This window comes from Xenopus laevis, chromosome 4L (assembly GCF_017654675.1).
Source record: "Xenopus laevis strain J_2021 chromosome 4L, Xenopus_laevis_v10.1, whole genome shotgun sequence".
NCBI classification, from domain to species: Eukaryota; Metazoa; Chordata; class Amphibia; order Anura; family Pipidae; genus Xenopus; species Xenopus laevis.
In genome coordinates, this window is record NC_054377.1 from 114,625,409 (window position 1) to 114,646,583 (window position 21,175).

At 38.5% G+C, this 21,175-nt stretch overlaps 1 protein-coding gene across 1 annotated transcript in view; it reads left to right on the top strand.

Moving 5' to 3' along the window:
• Positions 1–20,585, top strand: part of rgs18.L (regulator of G-protein signaling 18 L homeolog) — a 28,633-nt gene extending 8,048 nt beyond the window's left edge. The window contains exons 3-5 of the mRNA NM_001092321.1: positions 4,434–4,495; positions 18,324–18,490; positions 19,374–20,585. Of these exons, the coding sequence (NP_001085790.1) occupies positions 4,434–4,495; positions 18,324–18,490; positions 19,374–19,637 (493 nt within the window). The 3' untranslated portion in view covers positions 19,638–20,585. The remainder of the gene's footprint in view (positions 1–4,433; positions 4,496–18,323; positions 18,491–19,373) is intronic.
• Positions 20,586–21,175: the final 590 nt, after the last annotated feature.

Consider the following 21,175-nt stretch of genomic DNA (forward strand, 5'->3'; position numbering starts at 1 on the left):
ATTGTTTTCAGACTTTCTCACTGCTAAAATTTTATACCACAATTGCAGTTTTTAGTGGAAAAGAACACAGGTGTAATACAATATATTTCCAGGTGCAGTAATTCATAGCAACCAGTAAGTTGTTTGCTTTTAAAAAGATGACCAGTAAATGCTATGTGCCAATTTGTTGCTATTAGTAATTAGACATGTATCAAAAGTAGATGCATCTCATGGAACCTTACTGCATTTTTTAGTTTTCCACGCACATTTCATTGCAAACCAGATGTAAATGTAAGAGACCAGACATTCTGTATACTAATTACCATCCCTTGTACAATACAACTGAATGTAAAAAACACCTGAAAAGTAATATAGTTTTATAGATATTAATCGATTTTAGTGTTTGTTAAAACAATCTTAAAGATTCTAAATGGGTAACATTAAAACTTAATGTTGTGATTTTACCATAATTCGAGAAAATCGTGAATATATTCAAAACTGGAACTCAAAACTGGAAAAAAAATGATTCTATTTCAGCATGATTAAATGCATTTCTATTGTAAACCTAATTAATTGTGGGTATGTGAAATAGTTCTGTGAAAAAGTTCTGTTAAGGATTGCATGCGAGTTGTAGTTTATGGCTATTATGTGGCCAAAGCATTAGAATTTTTCTTGGACAAACATAAAATAAAGTATTGAAAAAAAAGAAAAATGGTGTCTTACTACAGTGGATCCTGTTGAATATATTTATTTTTAAATTAATCAAAAAGTTAACATTGCCATTTAGAATGGCTTTTGAATTTGGTAGTATTTTACTTGGCTATTAAATGAACTTTCTGTGTTGCTTGGAATTTCTAATGCTTATGTTTTTGCTAAAGGGAAACTAATCCTGAACAATTAATTATCTTGTGCTGTGGTGTTTCACTACCAGAGGGTAAGTACTAATTTAGTTCTAAATGCCACTAGACATTTTAAGAGATCAAGAACGGATAGTCTTATGCCCGCAATGCTCCTGGAAGCTCCAAATTCTAATTTATGTGTAATAACGACAGATGGCAAAACTTCAGCATTCGAAATTTAATAACCTTTCCATGAAGTTGGTTTAATCTATAGGAAGGAAGATATACAATTATTCTCTCATATGAAGCCAAGAAAGAAGTAAATACATTCTTCTCTAATAGGTACTTTCTATTTTTTTAATATGGTTATAACTTGTTGATTTATAGTCGGTTATTTTCCTTTTCGGTGCAGAATTCCACATTACACTCTTATTTTCTTGAAACCAGATATACTGTATCATTCATAGTAGGCCTTTTGTAATTAGTTTATTGTGCAAAGACATAATTCTTCCTCTAGAGTAAACATTGTACTTCCAAAGGTTTGTTCCAAATCCAAGAAAACAGAATCTTTTCTCTCCCTAAACAACAAGTTTAAAGGTACAGTTTTACCTTTTTTTGAGGTGGGGTTCTTGTCTCTATAAGCACATATCAGCCAACTTTTTCTTGTAAGGTAAACATTTTATGACAACTTTGCTACTTCTAGAACAATTAGATTTCAAATTCTATGAAAGACCAAAAAGATAAACGATAACAAGTATGGATCATAGCTGTCCATACATTAATAGATGTTTTTGTAAATGTCAATGAGTGGATGTACTGTACCATTTGCAGGTCCAAATCAATCTGATCAGATTGGTCAACAATTGGATCCTAATATTGGCCTACAGCCACAATAGGAGGGGACTACACCAACTTGCCAACAGGATTTTCAAACCTGCCCAATAGATATTTGTTTGAGCAGATATTGTTTAGGCAGGCTCTTGTAATAGGTTCATGCATGGATAAATAAGCTGTCCGCTTCATCTGGAGGGACAGAGTAGGCAGGTTTTATTGGCATGTTTATAGCCAGATTTAAATCTTTAAGAAAATTAGAATTCCAAAATGTATTTCATATAAATAACAGGCATATATAGTCTAATGCTAAATTAGCATTTTATAAAGAAATAACTAGAACAGAATCTACAAAACAAAAAAGTAAAAGACGAGTAAGAGGAAAAGCATGGTTCAGAAGGACTTGCACCTTGAAACATATTTCAAGACAAACCAGGATCAAAAAATAAAATTACTAAAAAAATAAAGCTGAAGAGTTCTCTGCTATTGCACAAAAATAACATTTCTTCAAAGACCTTATTCTATCTAAAGTTTAAGGTAAAAGGAAAACATGCAGTAATATATTGTGTATAGCTACCATTTTTGCAGCATTTTGAAACTGGTCAAGGTTTTGTTAAGGTAAAGCAAATGTAACTTGCATAATCTAATTTGGTTTTCCTAGAAATTAAAGATATTCTATCTTGCACCACATTAATTGGACACTAATGACGTTATTGTCATTAATGCTGCACCCAAAGTGATACCATAGCAACAAAAATATGGGGAGGGGTTTAATGTGTCCATGATTTACTAAAAACAGGCACTACCTGAGCTGGGTCCTCTTTACTTCTTGGATATGTGTTTTATGTAATATTTATGTTTAGTGTATAGACCCAGAATATGTACAGTAGGTACTTTATAAATAAGTGTTCATAATAAGAATAATAATTTGTGCCCCTTTTGTTCCATATTGGCACATGCAAGTTGAGTTTGATGCAACTTAGCATGCACCAATAATTATGCTAGAATTTCAAGGAAGGAAATTCTGTACTCTGGGTAAAAAGACAATTTGCATCAGTATTTTATAATTTGTACTTTACACATTTCATTGAATGTGTATTGAGTCGTTATATTCCTTCAGGAGAGGACTGGCTATTGGATGTTTGGAAAACTATTATATGCAATTATTTCTGGTCCTGAGCTGTCTATTGATTGGCTTGTCTCTGAGATGCCCCTTGCATTGAAATGCCCCATGGTTATTTTTTAATTGAATATAAAAATTGCATGCACATAATTGTTATTATTCACAAATATATATACAGGTATGGGACCAGTTATCCAGAATGCTTGGGCCATGGGGGTTTCCAGATAACCGATCCTTTTGTAATTTTGATCTTCATACCTTGTCTACTAGAAAATAATGTAAACATTAAATACCCCAATAGACTAGTTTTGCTTCCAATAAGGATTAATTATATTTTAGTTGGTATCAAGTACAAGCTACTGTTTTATTATTACAGATAAACGGGAAATCAAATCATTGTAAAAAAAAGTGTATTATTTGGATAAAATTGAGTCTATGGGAAACGGTCTTTCTGTAATTCAGAGCTTTCTCGCTAACAGGTTTACGGATAATGGATCCCATGCATGTTTATAAATAGATACTGCTGTTATCAGGCACTCACTGGTTTCAAATCAGGGACCTACTGGGTTCTGTCTACTGCTTCTCCTCCTTGAGCCACAGAGGGCAGTGTGGTGGTAGCCTGGCTCTGACAGGATGCCTTTTGTTTTGCTGCCATGTTAGTGTTCACTAGAACACACCCTCTATCCAGCTGAGGGCAATTGCTCATTTGAGGGCTATTTAAGCCTGATTTCCAAATACCCCTTTGCTGGATGATTGGCCTTTCTGCCATCTACAAGCCATATTTTGTGATAATCTGGTATCTGTTCCTGTTCTAGTTCCTGCTCCTGTTTATGCTCCTGTTCCTGAATCTGACCTAGTAATCTTGTCTTGTTCCTGTCTGGTCCTTGTTCCCTTTGAAATTGATCTCCCAGTTTTGACCTTGGCTTGTTTATCAACTCTGCATGTACTCTGCCAGTCCCAAACATTGGCCTGTCCCTGATACGTTTGTCTGCCGCCTGCCCTTGTCCTTTGGCCTGAACCTGGACTTGTTTTTTGCTGCCCTGTTATATCTCTCTGCAGAGGTTTCAACACTTTTTTTCCATATAAAAACTTAAAGTAATATAGCACATTGGCTCCTGTCGGTCAGTCCTTACAGGTGTTTGGATAAATTGTATTTTTAATCATTCTATTTTTTTGTACATTTTTTTGTTAACTAAACCTAGAACCATTACATAATAATTTACGTATATAAACTTTAAAATACTTGCATTCTAGCATAGAACTCAATCTTGGTACTACAAGTACTCCCAAGTTATCGATCCTTGGTGGAACAATTTGTATGACAAAATGCCTTTCATCCAAGCTACTTAACATGAACAAAACCTTATTTCTTTGAGCATCTGTCAGCAATCAAGGATTGATGTGGACACTGGGACAGAGTGAATTATAGTTTTTCTCCAAAGTCCCTAGCTTAGGAAGCTTTGCACTGGCCAATGAAGCAAATGTCTGAAATAATGATTTTGAAGACTCCAGTGGTAGAAAAGAAATCTGCTATAAAGTAATCTAATTAGACATATTGTGAAATATGGTTGAAACTGAACACGGGTAACATATGTTCCATCATTCTCATAAATGCACCAAGCAGACACTTTATCAAATAACATATTTTGTTTCTTGTACAGTGTGTCCCCCGAAGAGGCAGAGAAATGGGGTGAATCCTTTGACAAACTGCTTTCTCATAAAGGTTAGTAGTATTCTCCTTTCCCCTTGGACCATTTTTACTTAATATAAAATGACAAAATGGAAACCTGCAATTAAGCAGCCATGACTAATTTCAACATGATAGGTCCCTTACAAGTGTGTGGCTTTTTGCAGAAGCTAAAGGCAGTAAAGCAGTGCCACGCTGTCACTGAAAATGAAGAATTGATTTGCAACTTTCAGGCTTATGCTTTCATAGTTTAAAAGTAATGTGATGGCAGCAGCTAGTGTGAAGCATTCTTCTAGTAACCACTGAAAAGGTGACATATGGTAATTTGAGGATAGTTTTAGAAATGAAAAATGAGTTGTTACTCAGTAGAAAGGCAAAGGAATGACTAATAGCAGGGAAAGAGCATACTCTTCAACTGAAATGTTGTTTTACATACACACATATATATATATATATATATATATATATATATATATATATATATATATTGTACAAGCCGGACGGGATTTATAGTGGATGGCAGATATGTATCCCCGGTTTTTAGGTTCTGAGCCATCCATTTAAGAATGTTCCCTTTAAGAAACACCAGAGGGTTAAGCAGCCAGAAGGTGGGCTGGACAGCCAAGGGGTGTTTAAGGGAATCAGCAGCAGGTGTGCAGGGTGTGAGAGAAGGAGCTGCACAGGAGGGCTGGGCTGTTGGGTTGGAATGGCTGTATTTTCAGAGACCTGTGGGGCCTGATAGCCAGGTGGATATTTTCCTGGTGTTTTCCCCACAGACCAAGCCTGGATAGTACCTTGGGGGTACTGGAAACTTAAAAACGCTGAAGTAAGCTATTTTGTTTATTGCTGGACTTTGTGTTGCTGAATGAAGCTGTTTTCTTTCTGTTACATTTTGACTGCTGCTGGAAGCTCTTTGTTTTCAAAATAAACGGACTGTTTTTCTTTTCACCTTGGAGTGGCCTGCATTAATGCTAACAATCCCGCTGTGATCCCCCCAAACTTCACAACTGGTGCTCGGATGCGGGCAGGCACTACCAAAAAAGAAAACGTTTTTTTTTCTGAAAACTGACATTTAAAGAGACAGTAACCTATTTTTGCTAAAGATGGAGGAACTGTTGCAGCAAATGTCTCGCGCTACAGTGCAGCTTCAGCAGAGCATGGTCGTGCAGCAACAGGCTACAGAGGTGCAGCAGCAGGCTATAGAGGCCCAGCAAAAGAGCCTGGAGGCTCAAGTATTGGCTTTGCGAGAGTCTGTAAATTTACAAGTAACTGCCTTACACGAAGCTACCATTAACCACCAGCACTCCACAGATGCTCAATTATTGGCGTTGCGAGAGTCTGCAACTTCACAGGCAACTGCCTTACAAGAGGCTACAATTAATCAAGCCAAGGTGTTGGCTGAGGCTGTCCAGCAGTTTGCTACTGGACGGGAGTCCATTGTCATGGCCCAGGGGAACCCGGTAACCACCCGGGCAAGTCATTTTCTCCAAAAGCTGAGTTCCACAGATGATGTGGAGGCCTTTCTTACCACCTTTGAGAGAACTGCAGAGCGAGAAGGGTGGCCCCGAGATAAATGGGCCGGCCTAATAGCTCCATTTCTGTCTGGCGATCCACAAAAGGCGTATTACGATCTTAACCCAGATGACGCCATGAATTATGATCGGCTAAAAGCAGAGATCCTGGCCCGCCTAGGGGTAACCACTGCAGTAAGAGCTCAAAGGGTAATAAGGTAATTGAGGATCCTGGTCAGAGGCCCGAGCCGTCCTCTGAGGGGGGGGATTTCTTCCCATTACAGGTAATGCTTGGGGAGGATGATGAGGATGATTCAATAAGCCCCGTATCTCCTGATATAGATGTGTCAAGGGGAGCCTTTAGCACTGCCCAGATGCAGGATCCTACCTTGGTTAATGCCCGAGAACAAGTGGTTGTGATAAATGGGGTTTCCCAAGAACCAGGTGCAGAGAAGCGTTGGCCGCACTTCGCTGTAAATGGCGATCTACTCTATAGAGTCACCAAGGTCCGTGAGGAGGTGGTGGAACAACTGTTAGTTCCAAAGCCATACAGACGAATGGTACTTGACCTGGCGCATGATGATGCACTGGGTGGACACTTGGGGGCAGAGAAGACCGAAGCAAGAATCACAGACCGTTTTTTCTGGCCAGGTGTAAAATCCGAGGTAAAAACTTACTGTGCATCCTGTCCCACCTGCCAGTTAACGGCTCCGGCTTCTCATTTTCGCAGCCCCTTGGTGCCTTTACCCATTATTGAAGTACCATTCGAACGTATAGCAATGGACTTGGTAGGCCCCCTGGTAAAATCTTCCCGAGGGCATCAGTATATCTTGGTAATCCTTGATTATGCCACCCGATACCCGGAAGCTATTCCCTTAAGGAATGCCACATCTAAAGCCATTGCCCATGAGCTGTTTCTGATGTTTTCAAGGACAGGGTTTCCCAAGGAGATACTCACTGACCAGGGTACCCCATTTATGTCAAAGGTGATGTCAGGTGTGTGCAAATTGTTCCAGATAAAGCAGTTACGTACGTCTGTCTACCATCCTCAGACAGATGGCTTAGTGGAACGGTTTAATAAGACCTTAAAAACCATGCTTAAGCGAGTGGTACAAAAAGATGGTAAGGATTGGGATTGTCTGTTACCTGCTCTTTTATTCGCAATTCGGGAGGTGCCTCAGGCATCCACAGGGTTCTCTCCCTTTGAGTTAGTGTACGGGCGCAGGCCAAGGGGACTGCTTGATATTGTAAAGGAGGCTTGGGAGAGTGAAGCTACACCCCACAAAAGTGTTTTGGAGTATATCTCTAAAATGAGGGAAAGGATCGCTGTAGTGATGCCACTGGTTAAGGAACACTTGCAAAGTGCCCAAGAAGCTCAGCGCCGGGTATACAACCGGTCCGCTAAGGTGAGGCAATTTCAGGTGGGAGATAGAGTAGCAGTGTTGATCCCCACTGTAGAGAGCAAATTCTTGGCCAGATGGCAGGGCCCATTTGAAATTGTAGAAAAAGTGAGTGAGGTAAACTATAAGGTTCACCAACCTGGTAAGAGAAAGCCCTACCAAATCTATCACATCAATTTGTTAAAGCATTGGAAGGATAGAGAACCAGTTTCAGCACTGGCTAGTGGGAAACTTGAGTCTCAGGTTGGTGCTGACAATGTCCTGGTAGCTACAGCATTGTCAAAAGCCCAGACCCAGCAAGTTAGGGAGTTTCTGCAGAGAAACAAAGATATTTTCTCTGATTTGCCTGGGATCGCTAATGTCATAGAGCATGACGTAATTACAGAGCCGGGAGTAAAAGTGTGTCTCAAACCTTACCGCATTCCAGAAGCTCGCCGGAAGGCTGTCTCAGAGGAGGTAAAAAAAATGCTGGAGTTAGGGGTTATTGAAGAATCACAGAGTGAATGGTCAAGCCCCATTGTGTTGGTACCCAAGCCCAACGGTACTCTGCGATTCTGCAATGATTTCAGAAAACTCAATGAAATTTCCAAATTTGATGCCTATCCTATGCCCCGGGTAGATGAACTTATCGAGAGGTTAGGTCCTGCCCGTTATATTACCACTTTAGACCTCACCAAGGGGTACTGGCAAATACCCCTAACCCAGACGGCAAAAGAGAAAACAGCATTCTCCACTCCAGATGGCCATTTTCAATATAAAAGAATGCCCTTTGGTTTACAAACTGCCCCAGCTACGTTTCAAAGGGCAATGGACAAGCTTTTGAGGTCCCATCAGAGGTACACATCCGTTTACCTGGATGACATTGTCATCTTTAGTAGGGACTGGGAGTCCCATTTGCCTAAAGTCCAGGCAGTTCTTGACTCCCTGAGAAATGGTGGGTTCACAGTGAATCCTGAAAAGTGTGCCATAGGGATGGAAGAGGCAAGATACCTTGGGTACATTGTAGGTAGAGGGCTAGTAAAACCCCAGCTAAATAAGGTAGATGCTGTCCAGAACTGGCCCCGCCCTAAAACAAAGAAACAGGTACGAGCATTTCTGGGAATGATTGGGTACTACCGTAGGTTTGTCCCCAACTTTGCCACAGTAGCAACCCCATTGACTGACCTGACCAAAGGTCGAAAGTCAGTCATAGTTGAGTGGAACATGGATGCTGAAAAGGCATTCCTCTAACTCAAGTCCGCTCTTTGTCAGCACCCCATTTTGGTGGCACCAGATTTCTCAAAGGAATTTATTGTTCAGACGGATGCTTCAGACGTAGGTCTGGGAGCTGTCCTATCACAGGTCATTAATGGGGAAGAGCATCCCGTAGTGTTTCTCAGTAGAAAGCTGACTGCAGCGGAGAAAAACTATGCAATAGTTGAGCGAGAATGCCTAGCCATTAAATGGGCCTTGGACTCCCTCCGTTATTACCTTTTAGGTAGGAGATTCCGTCTGATCTCTGATCATGCCCCACTCACCTGGATGAAACAGAAAAAAGGGGCAAACGCCAGGGTAACCCGATGGTTCCTGGCACTCCAGGAGTTCAAATATACTGTAGAGCACAGACCCGGGAAACAGCATATGAATGCGGATGCTCTGTCCCGAGTCCATTGTCTAGGCTCTACTAGTGCCTCCACCTCCCCTGGGTTGAGGCAGAGGGGGGGGATATGTACAAGCCGGACGGGATTTATAGTGGATGGCAGATATGTATCCCCGGTTTTTAGGTTCTGAGCCATCCATTTAAGAATGTTCCCTTTAAGAAACACCAGAGGGTTAAGCAGCCAGAAGGTGGGCTGGACAGCCAAGGGGTGTTTAAGGGAATCAGCAGCAGGTGTGCAGGGTGTGAGAGAAGGAGCTGCACAGGAGGGCTGGGCTGTTGGGTTGGAATGGCTGTATTTTCAGAGACCTGTGGGGCCTGATAGCCAGGTGGATATTTTCCTGGTGTTTTCCCCACAGACCAAGCCTGGATAGTACCTTGGGGGTACTGGAAACTTAAAAACGCTGAAGTAAGCTATTTTGTTTATTGCTGGACTTTGTGTTGCTGAATGAAGCTGTTTTCTTTCTGTTACATTTTGACTGCTGGAAGCTCTTTGTTTTCAAAATAAACGGACTGTTTTTCTTTTCACCTTGGAGTGGCCTGCATTAATGCTAACAATCCCGCTGTGATCCCCCCAAACTTCACAATATATATATATATATATATATATATATATGTATGTATGTGTATGTATGTATATAAAACAACATTTCAGTTAAAAGACCCACACTCCAATCTGTAATTAACTTGCTTTTATTTTGTACATACAGGATGTATGATATGTATAAAATAAAAGCAAATTAATTCATCACAGATTAGAGTGTGGGTCTTTGAACAGATTTATACACACTATTTTTGACTCTGCACCCACATTTATCTAAGAAGTTCATCTAGTGTGGCTGCTTGGAATTATATATATATATATATATATATATATATATATATATATATATATATATATATATATATATATATATATATATATATATATATATATATAAATATAGGACCTCTTGTATTTATCTATGTGAATTTTGTGGTCACAACCTCATTACACGCCTGCTTAATTTTTGTAAAATTAAGTGCTGTCCAACTGAACAAGAAAATATATATATACACATTATAATAAAGAATACACATTTTAATACAAAGTATTAAATATAGGTAGATATATTAGATGATAGATTCTGTGCACTTTATGCCATCTGCATAAATGAATGCTTAACCACATAATCAGCAGAGTGTCTGTGTTAAGTATATTTGCTAATAGGATGCCAAAGATTTGCAGTTACAGTCATAAATAAATGTCAGTGGGAAATATAAGCAACAAAACTAAAGTTGGATTTATTTTCCCATCTGTTTTACCATAAATGGATAATTGTAAGCAGATGAAATTCAATTGTCATCATAACTAAGGTCTAGAATTTCTAAAGAAAAAATCCAAATAAGCAATAGTGAGGTCATAGTACAGTAAATGGAGTTGAAAAAAATTGGGTGTCTTTTCCCACAACTAATTTTCAACATTAGTTCCATGAATAAGGCTTTTGTTAAAACACCTTTTTCCTATTGTTATAATTAATGAAATACTATATGTATATATGTATATATGTATATATGTATATATGTGACGCTAGGATTTCAGTTTAAACAACCTAATAACCAGGCAATGCATCTCAGTCTGAATCAGGTTTAAATACCGTTACTTTGGCGCCAAACTGACGTCATTCCGCTGGCGTCGCAGTACTGACGCCAGCACGTCCGTCTTAGGCGTTTTCACCTGCGTCCCTGCGCCGGCGACGGTCGCCGGCGCCTTCGCGCCCGTCGCCGGTGTCCCGCATCACGCGCCGGTGCGCATTAGCGCCGGACAGAACGCAGACACAATTCCTCACACAAACCTCTAAAACTCGACCTCTGAAAAATAACCCCCTGATAAAGCTGCTTCTTCAATTCTCGCTCATTCCCCGGGCCCCTAGGCAACAAGCAGGAGGGGGAAACAAGTGGGCTCTTGGGTGTGATCGCCTAGGGGCCCCATATGCAGTAGCAGGCGCATGGTGACCACATGCCTGCTGCTGCAGCTACTTACTGGAAATCCCCACAAGCCCCCCTTACTGGTTCCGGCACCAGGACGACTTCTCATCATAATGGGACCCTCCTGCCTCTTCTTCAACTGACTTCAGCCAGCTTCCCCAAGTTAGTGTAACACAAACACACATTTTACACTATTATACACTTACATTTACACTTACAAACACTTACATACACTTTTGGGATCAGGGGGTTTCACACATTCACAACACTCACACATACTTGCGCGCACACGCACACCGTTTGCCTAGTGTACACACATATACACACTTTTATAACAATTTTATAGCTTATTTTTATTTTTCTTAATGCATCATGTGTTGTTTTGGCTGAAACAAATGTTTTATTGCCATTGTGAATAGTGTATTCCCTAATCACACTGCACAAGAGCTTTTGTGTGTTATTTAGGTGATTAGATAAAATTTTCAGTGATTTTGTTGTATTTTTAGCCATTTTGTTATATTTTTAGCCATTTTATTGCATTTTCAGTGCTGTATAGGTTTTGTGGGCTTTTTTCTGTCTGTAAAACGTGTTTGTTCAATAATTCAAACGGTGTTTCTGACTGTTGACTACATAATTTTTTTAAAAAAAAAAACACATTGATTTTAGTGGTTTTTATGGAGATTTTATTGTATTTCACATTGTTGTTTACTTGTTTTTGTTAATGGAAATTGTATCTGCTGTAAATCCATTTGGGCGCCTCTGTATGTTTGCTAAATGTATGCATATGGGGCATCAAACAGTTCAGTAGACCCCTGTTGTTCATAATTAGTGTTTTAAGCCAGTACGTTATAAAATGTAGGGGTATATAATGATAAAATGCAAGCTTTGTGACAATATTCAGAAGTTTCATAAAAATCATTATGTTTAGCATAGCTTTGCAGTTTGGTAGTTTGCAGTAGAAAGACGTATTTCCCCATTTTAGATTAGTCAGAATGTGTACGTTTGGAAAAGATACTGTATGGTTTTCTAGGGTCTCCATACCGTTAGGGGGTTTATGGCACATAATACACATAGTGGGTTCATATATACTACATTCATTGGGGAGTCTCTGTACACCACATAGTTTGGTATACATATTTAGCATCAATCTGTTCTGTAGACCCCTGGCATTTATATTTAGGATGCTTTATGCTGGTATGCTATGCAATGTGGGGTATATAATGTGGTAAAATGCAAGCTTTCTGACAATTTTCAGAAATTATATAAAACTGAAAATGTTAGCATAGCTTTGCTGCTTGGTGCTTTGCCATATAAAGATATATTTACCCATTTTAGATTTGGCAGATTATGTATTTTCTGGAAGTTTGGTTTCCTTACTTATTTGCCACTTATACTACCTGATTTATGTGGGATACATTTTTTTGGTGGTAGAAATATATGCCATGAAATGTGTATGCAGTAACTTCATTTAGGGGTCTCAATGCCACAGTGCTCAATGCTTTGGTAAACCTATGGACATCAAATTGGTCAGTGAACCCCTGGCAATCATATTTAGGATGGTTTTTCTTGGTATGTAATTATACATGGGTGATATAATGCTGGAAAGTTGAAGCTCTGAATACATTTTCAGGCATTTCACCAAAACCGCCCATTTTGGGAAAGCCTTGCGACTCAGTAGTTTGGAGCACAAAGGCATGGTAGAATGTGTACTTTCCAAAACTTTATGGTTTTGGGGGGGGTGTATTTACCCCACAAAAAATGAAGTAAATGTGTTGATTTTTCATTAGCTGAAGTGACCTAAAGGACTATTTGTATGTGCTAACTCCATTTTGGGGTCTCTAAATGCCAGATACTTTGGTAAACATATGCACAATGGGCATCAAACTGTTTGCTGGACTCCTGGCAATTATATTTAGGATGTTTCTTCTTGGTAACTAATACTGTGTGGGAGATGCTGAGCAGCAAACTAAAAGCTTTGTATTTTTCACAATTTTAGTACATTTTCATAAAAACTGCTAAGTTCAGACAAGTTTTAATGTGTGGTAGTAAGAAGTAGAAAGACATAGTTACCCATTCTGGAATCTCAGAAGATGTATTATTCAAAATTACATGTTTTTCTGGGGTAAACCTACTGTTTCAAGATTTTTGTGCTTTGGAATCTAAGGGGCCCATTTACTTAGCTCGAGTGAAGGAATAGAAGAAAAAAACCTTTGAATTTCGAAAGTTTTTTTTGGCTACTTCGACCATCGAATGGGCTAATTCGACCTTAGACTATGACTTCGAATCGAACGATTCGAACTAAAAATCGTTCAACTATTCGACCATTCGATAGTCGAAAGTACTGTCTCTTTAAAAAAAAAACTTCGACCCCCTAGTTCGCCACCTAAAACCTACTGAAGTCAATGTTAGCCTATGTGGAAGGTCCCCATTGGCTTTCTAAGCTTTTTTGGGTCGAACAAAAATCGTTTGATCGATGGATTAAAATCCTTCGGATCGAACGATTCGAAGGATTTAATCCTTCAATCAAACGAACTGCGGTAAATCCTTCGACTTCGATATTCGAAGTCGGAGGATTTCCTTTCGGCAGTCGAATATCGAGGGTTAATTAGCCCTCGATATTCGACCATAAGTAAATTTGCCCCTAAGTATGACGATTTCCGTGTTTGTGCTTTCAAAATTGGTTAATTTAGTGCTGGGAGTATTTGCTGTACAGAAGTCATAAAGTCATAAATCTCCCATATCTGGTACTGAGAGAGACGTGGGACTTTCCAAATCAAATCAATATAAATATTTTCCAAATATTTCTCTGGTATAAATTCATATATTCTAAAAAATAGCAATTTTTAATTTTTTCTGGTATTTAGAGCTATAAATCTTTTAGCAGAGGTGGAAATACACAAAAAAAGATTTAGAAAGCTCAGGTTCTCCTGAAAAAAACAATGTATAGTTTTCTTAGGTAAGAAAATGCCCCTAAATTGAGTGAGCACCAATTGTTCCAAAAACATCTGGCACGGAGTACAAATGAAATTGCAAAATTTTGCTGGCATTAAAAGGGTTAAAACATGAATGTGGAATACTTTTAACAGCAACTTGCCAGAAGAAACTTTGAAATTGTTTGCAAATAATATTCTCAAGATATGTAGCCTATGTAGTTTCAATAACCATTTGAACATACAACTTAAAATAAAATAAAAACTAATTAGGGTTGTTTTCTGGTCCTATAACATTATCCGAAACCAGTGCAATTATATTCTAAAACTGTATACTGGGAGTAAATTGTAGTGAGGATTGGCTATAGTAATGCTTGACAGCCTTAATAGATTTTGCAATTCATTTGGTTTCTAAAAAATGTACTGTGCGCTTAGGAAATAAAACAGCAAAATAGAGTAAAGGATTTCCAGCTGCTGTAAGCCTAGGTATTGACTTTTACTTGTGTTTTATTAATGGTTTTAATGTTTACAATTTCATTAATTATTGTTATTAATCATTTGTTAACTATTATTATTTTCAAAAAGAATCTTTAGGACTGCATTGAGCTAGTCCTATAAACTCCCACTTCTGAGCATTGGAGCTGGATTACAAGTGGGTCATGGCATTTCTCACAATGGCATAGAGAAGATCTGAAAATCCCCTGAAAATAGGGGGAAACTTAATTGTTGTTAAGGTCATAGGTTGTGTTCTGTAGACATTACAATAACACCATGCTCATAATTTTGGAGGCTTTAGAGATTTCTCCTTAGGTATGCATGAATATCAGGCTTGCTACTGTAAGATGCAAGAACTGCAAGGCTTGCGAATATCACTGAAAATGATATGTATTCACAAATGTATAATATCAGAAGTCAGATTTCTTGCAAGGCATTGCATTTGTACATTTGTACAGTAAGTCAGAGCTGTTGTCATGACTTTGTGGTCAATAGCAGCTGTTTAGAAGGATACCGCCAGCCTACATTAAACCCTATCCTCCCCCACTGGTCTGCAGCTCACTGTTTTGTTTTATTAATTTTTTTAACGTGGGATTCTATCATTCAATGATGAACAGTTTAATAGCCTGTAATAATGTAGCACAGTGCTGGCCAACTTCTGTGGTACAGAGGGCCAACATTTTACTGGCCAATGTGGTGGAGGGCAGTGGGCAAGCAGAGAATGGCACACACAAGCAGCACTGGGCAAGCAGAGCAAGGCACACACAAGCAGCACTGGGCAAGCAGAGCAAGGCACACACAAGCAGCACTGGGCAAGCGGAGAATGGCACACACAAGCAGCACTGGGCAAGCAGAGCAAGGCACACACAAGCAGCACTGGGCAAGCGGAGAATGGCACACACAAGCAGCACTGGGCAAGCAGAGAATGGCACACACAAGCAGCACTGGGCAAGCAGAGAATGGCACACACAAGCAGCACTGGGCAAGCAAAGAATGGCACACACAAGCAGCACTGAGTAAGCAGAGAATGGCACACACAAGAGGCACTGGGCAAGCAGAGAATGGCACACACAAGCAGCATTTAATAAGCAGAGAATGGCACATACAACAGCACTGGGCAAGCAGAGAATGGCACACACATGCAGCACTGAGTAAGCAGAGAATGGCACACACAAGCAGCACTGAGTAAGCAGAGAATGGCACACACAAGCAGCACTGAGTAAGCAGAGAATGGGACAAACAAGCAGCACTGGGCAAGCAGGTTCATAAAAGCTTTAGCTTAGCAGTATGATAGTTTAGAGTAGAAAGACCTAATCACCTATTTTGGATTCGTCAGAATGTGTTCTTTCCAAAAATATATGGTTTTGAGGGTCCTTGTGCCATAAGGAGGGTTTTGTGGCACACAATGCGCAGTCACAGGTCTTTTTGAAGGTGAATCGGCAGCCGAGAAAATTCATATGCACTATTTGTATTTGGGGTCCGCACATGCCAGCTGCTTTGGTATATCTATATATACTAGGCATCAAACTGTTCAGTAGACCCTTGGCATCAATATTTAGGGTGTTTTACAATTGTATGTAAGAAATTGGGTGAGAAAAATGCAGGCAATTGCAATATTTTTAGGTGATATTTAGAAATGTCATAAAAACCACAGCCTTTAGCGTAGCTTTGCAGTATGGTGCTTTGGAGTAGAAAGACATGCATACCCAATTTGTATTCGGGGGAATGTGTACTTTCTGAAAATATATGGTTTTCTGGGGTGAACTTACTCTTTTCTAACTTTGCCCCCCTCAAAATGATGTAAATGTGTTTCTTTGGCGGTACCTTCGTTTTGGGGTTCCTATATGCCACGTGCTTAGGTAAACCTATACATATTGGGCATAAAACTGTTCAGAGGACACTAGGCTTTCATATTTGGGGTGATTTATCTTGATACCTAAAAGTATGTGGGTAATATGATGCTGCAGGTTAGAAATGTTGAGGTGATTTTTGGAAATGTCACCAAAATCACCAAATTTAGGAATGGTTTGCGGCTTGGTGCTTTGGAGTAGAAAAACATGCATACCCAATTTGGATTCAGGGGGATGTGTACTTTCTGAAAATATATGGTTTTCTGGGGTGAACTTACTTTTTTATACCTTTGCCCCCCCCCCTCAAAATGATGTAAATGTGTTGATTTTGCAGTTCCTGAAATGACAGACCATATGGGGGGGTCTTAGTTTTGGGGCTCCTATATGCCACGTGCTTAGGTACACCTATACCTATTGGTATAATAATATTATGTTTGAGATACAATGTTGCAGGTTGGAAGTTTTGAGGAGATTTTAGAAAATGGCATCAAAATTGTCAAATTTAGGAAGGGTTTGCGGCTTAGTGCTTTGGAGTAGAAAGACATGCATACCCAATTTGGATTCGGGGGAATGGGTAAAATTTATGGTTTTCTAGGGTGAACGTACTTTTTTCTAACTTTGCCCCTCCCCAAACTATGTAAATGTGTTGATTTTGCAGCATCTGGAAATACAGAACTGAGGTGTCTACATTTTAGGGCCGCTATATGCCACATGCTTGGGTACACCTATACATATTGGGCATCAAACTGATCAGTGGACCCCAGGCTTTCATATTTGGGGTGTTTTACATTGATAACTAATGATGTGTGGGAGATATGATTCTGTAGATTGGAAGCTTTGAGGTAATTTTTCAAAAAAATCACCAATTTCTATAAAACTTGATAGTTTTGAGTACAAAGATATATTTACCCATTTTAGATTCACCAGAATCTGTTCTTTCTAATAATGGGTAGTTTTCTAGGGTAAACCTACTGTTAGTGGAATGTTTGGCCTTGAAATCAGAAGCATGTTGTTTGGGGAGCAGTGCTTTGGAATTCTGTAGTGTACTGCTTGTAGATTTTGATCTATATAAGTGAGAAATCTCTATAAAACTATATATATTTGGTATTGCCGCGTTCAGGAGACATAGGCCTTTACAAATCGGCTGTGTTCTCGTACATAAAATAAACTATGTTTCTGATATATGTGATTGTTCTTTGTGAAACATGATTTCTTTTCATTTTATTGGACACTTAGAATCCTATATTTTTTACAGAAGTAGAATTACACCAAAATTCTTGCATATTTTAAAAGTTCAGGGTGTCCTGAAAAAAACAATATATTGCTTTCCTGGGTAAACTAAAAGACCGCCCAGGATGTCCCTTAAAGTGGAAGAGTGCAAAATATCTAGAAAGTGCTTGGCAGTAGATGTTCGCATCTAGGACAAAACGGCTGGCAGGGAAAGGGTTAAAGTAATCTCTCACTGTGTGCCTAATTACACATAATTGTGCATAAGTACAATCTAAATATGTAAATATGTAATTAAAGAGATGCTATCATCCCATTTTTATGTTCATTTCTACTTTCTTTATTTTTTAAGTGGTGCTGGCCAGTAGTGAATGTTATTATATCCAGTAAAATATACTTTAAAACTGTCATATTTTTGTTTGTTTTGATTATGCGTTCTTATCTGGGGGGGGGGTAGGGATTTCTGTAGAGGTCCTGAAGGATGGTAACCCTTTTTATGCAGAATTACAGTGTCAGATTTCCTGGACCTGGTGGAAATCTGTCTCCCAGTCTAGCGAACACTATCTAGAATTCTATGGCCCTTTCAAAAGACCTGTTGTGTTGGTCACTGTAAAGGACCCATCAATTTAGCCAGCTTTTTGTTTATGTTTTCAGATTTCATTTTGAGCACTGTGGTGTGAATTTTTCTTTTATTACGATTCAGCCATAAAATAGAACTGTTGAGTACATCTCCCCATGTGCCACAGATGTTACTTTTATATTTATTGGTTTAGTTATTATTTATGATTCCGACTCTCTTTTCCTTGTTATTCAACTTTAACATGGGTAATTTTAATTTCAATTCTAGATGGGATAGAAGCATTTAAAAAGTTCCTGAAAATGGAGTTCAGTGATGAAAACCTAGAGTTTTGGTTGGAATGCGAGGAATACAAACAAATCAAAACAAATAAACTCATGAATGACAAAGCGAAGTCCCTCCATGAAAAATACATTCAAATGGACTCTCCCAGAGAGGTAAGGAAATACATTGTTGATAAAGTACATTCAACATGTTTCAAGGTGAAAACTAATCATGTAACCCATCTGGCCTATTTTTTTAAAAAAGGTTTCTCATTTTTAAATGGCAATTAAATCCAAACAGAAAATGAATGTAAACTTGAATGAATTTCTATTTTTATTGATCTCTGAGATATTAGTGACCCTCATTATGTCCAACCTGCATTGTTAGTTAACAATATGGCTGCTTACTTCATTGTATAAGCAGTAGTGATGGGCGAATTTATTAGACAGGCGCAAATTCATGGAAAATTTCCGTGTTTCGCCACTGGCGAATACATTTGCGGAATTGCCGCAAAAATTCGCTGGTGTCAAAATATATTTGACGACGGCGACAATGCCGGTGACAATTCTAGGCGCCCATTGACTTTAATGGCCGTCAGAATTGTCGCCAGCATCAATATGCAGTATTTTACTATTCTTATCATCAATGTAGGGTAAAGGTTTTACAAACCTTTAGTTCTTTATTCCCTCAGATTGCATTAGCCAGCTAGGAATTTAGGCTCCTGATAAGGTTGGAGGGGGGTCGTTTTTTTTAACGTTGAAGGTGTATTATGACTATGAGCCACTGCTGTAAACACTCCCTACTATTTCCTAACATGAATAACTTTAAGACACAGCTTCATATGCACTGATGTCTTTGATTTTAATTCTTAGCCAGTAATATCTATATTTACTACAACATTCATGAAGGTCATAACAGCTTCACCTCCATTTTCAAAGTAGGGGGCATAAGCAGAATATATTTCCAGATAAACAAGCAAATACCCACATTTCCAGTCTACTTCCAATCGTCCAGTTTGTGTCACCAACTCATAAAAAGATGCTTTTTTTGTTTTAGGTCAATCTTGACTTTACCACAAAGGAAATTACCAAGAAAAGCATCGAACACCCAGCACAAACCAGCTTTGATCTTGCACAAACTAAAATTTATACCCTTATGGAGAAGGACAGTTATCCAAGGTTCCTGAAATCAAACATCTACTCTGATATGTTAAGTGGAAAACAAATGCTTGCTAAATTACCTGCTGGGCGCAGGAGGTCTCGATCTTTTACTGTTAATGACTTCCAACAATTTGATTCTGACTCTAGTATATGGCTGTGAATCCTCATTCAGTTTACATATACTTTAGTCAGTGTTCTTGTAATTGATATCTTAATGAGCTACACCTCTTGTTTTAGATGACCAATGCTTTGTACATATAAAGACCAAGCAGCTTGCAGTTGCAGTTTTAACAACACTAGCTGGAAGTGTGAAACCTGTTTCAGTATTTTTTTAGTCTATATTACTGACATTTTTCATTAAAATATGAATGTTACCCTAGTTTTGTAAATAATAGCTAAAGATAATAAATGTATATAGCTTTCAAACCATTGCTTCTAAAGCATTTCTCAATGTTCTATGTAAATGTGTCACATCTGCAAGTAGGAAAAATAGTGGATGCAATTAAAACAATTATTTTCTTAATTGTGATTAATGGTGCCCATTCCAAAGTTCACAAGCAATGAAGGCACGGCACAGAGTTGATGATGCCTTCCAATTTTTCTTGTCCTTTCCATGTGATTATCAGTAGCTTTACGCATCCCTTGTTTTATGCAATCGCAAATATACATAGCATCATAGTTCATATATTTTGCTCTTCTAAATATGTCAGCTTCACTGTAGATTGTTTATGTTTAAAGTTACTTGTAATTTAAATGTTTATTAACTGCCCAATGCAATATCTTCAAGTGCAGGCTCAGGGAAAAAGCTTTCAGGGACATTCACAGATAATCCTTAAAATATTTAAATAAATAAAGCTTTATTAATATTCCTCACTGTCTTTCACTATTATTTTCTTATTATATATGAGTAGAAGGTGAGGGGAAAAAGCATCTATTCCTGAGCAGAGATTGACAGTTACCTTCTTAGTTAGTCCTATGATCTTTTGCTCTCCATATGTAAGTGAATTACTAATGTGTTTTGGGTTGTTAATATCCAATAAAAAACATGTTGCAACAATTATAATATAATAATAATAAATTTATTTATGCAGCAATTATATAAAAAAAATCTATTTTACTTTTTTACTGTATGTATATATGGGTAGTGATGGGCGAATTACCGCCGTTTCGCCGGAAAATTCGCACATTTCTGACGAAATTCGCAAAACCGCAAAAAATTCGCAAAAAAAAAGCCGCTGTCCGTTTTTTTACGACACCAGCGAAATTTTTTTTTGATGCCGGTGAATTTTCGCGGGCGTTTCGCAAATTTATTCGCTGGCAGCGAATCGTGCAAATTCACTGCGAATTCACGCCTGGCAAATAAATTCGCCCATCACTATATATGGGTATATACAAGAGGGACCGAAACATTGGAGCACTGTGATGTGTGAAATGAAATAAAAAGACACTTGTTTTACTAAGGGAAGTGCTGGCCCAGGAATGCTTTATTCCAAATTTTGATTATATGTTTGAGAATTGCACCCTGAGATTGCTTGATTGGAGTGCGGATACTGAAGATATATTACTATATATATATATATATATATTATACATACACAGTATGTCCACAGTATGGACAAACAATCCCTGTTTCGTTTAAAGGGTAAGGCATTTTTAGTAGCTTAAGGCACAACATTTTCAATGTCCTTTAAGGAGAAG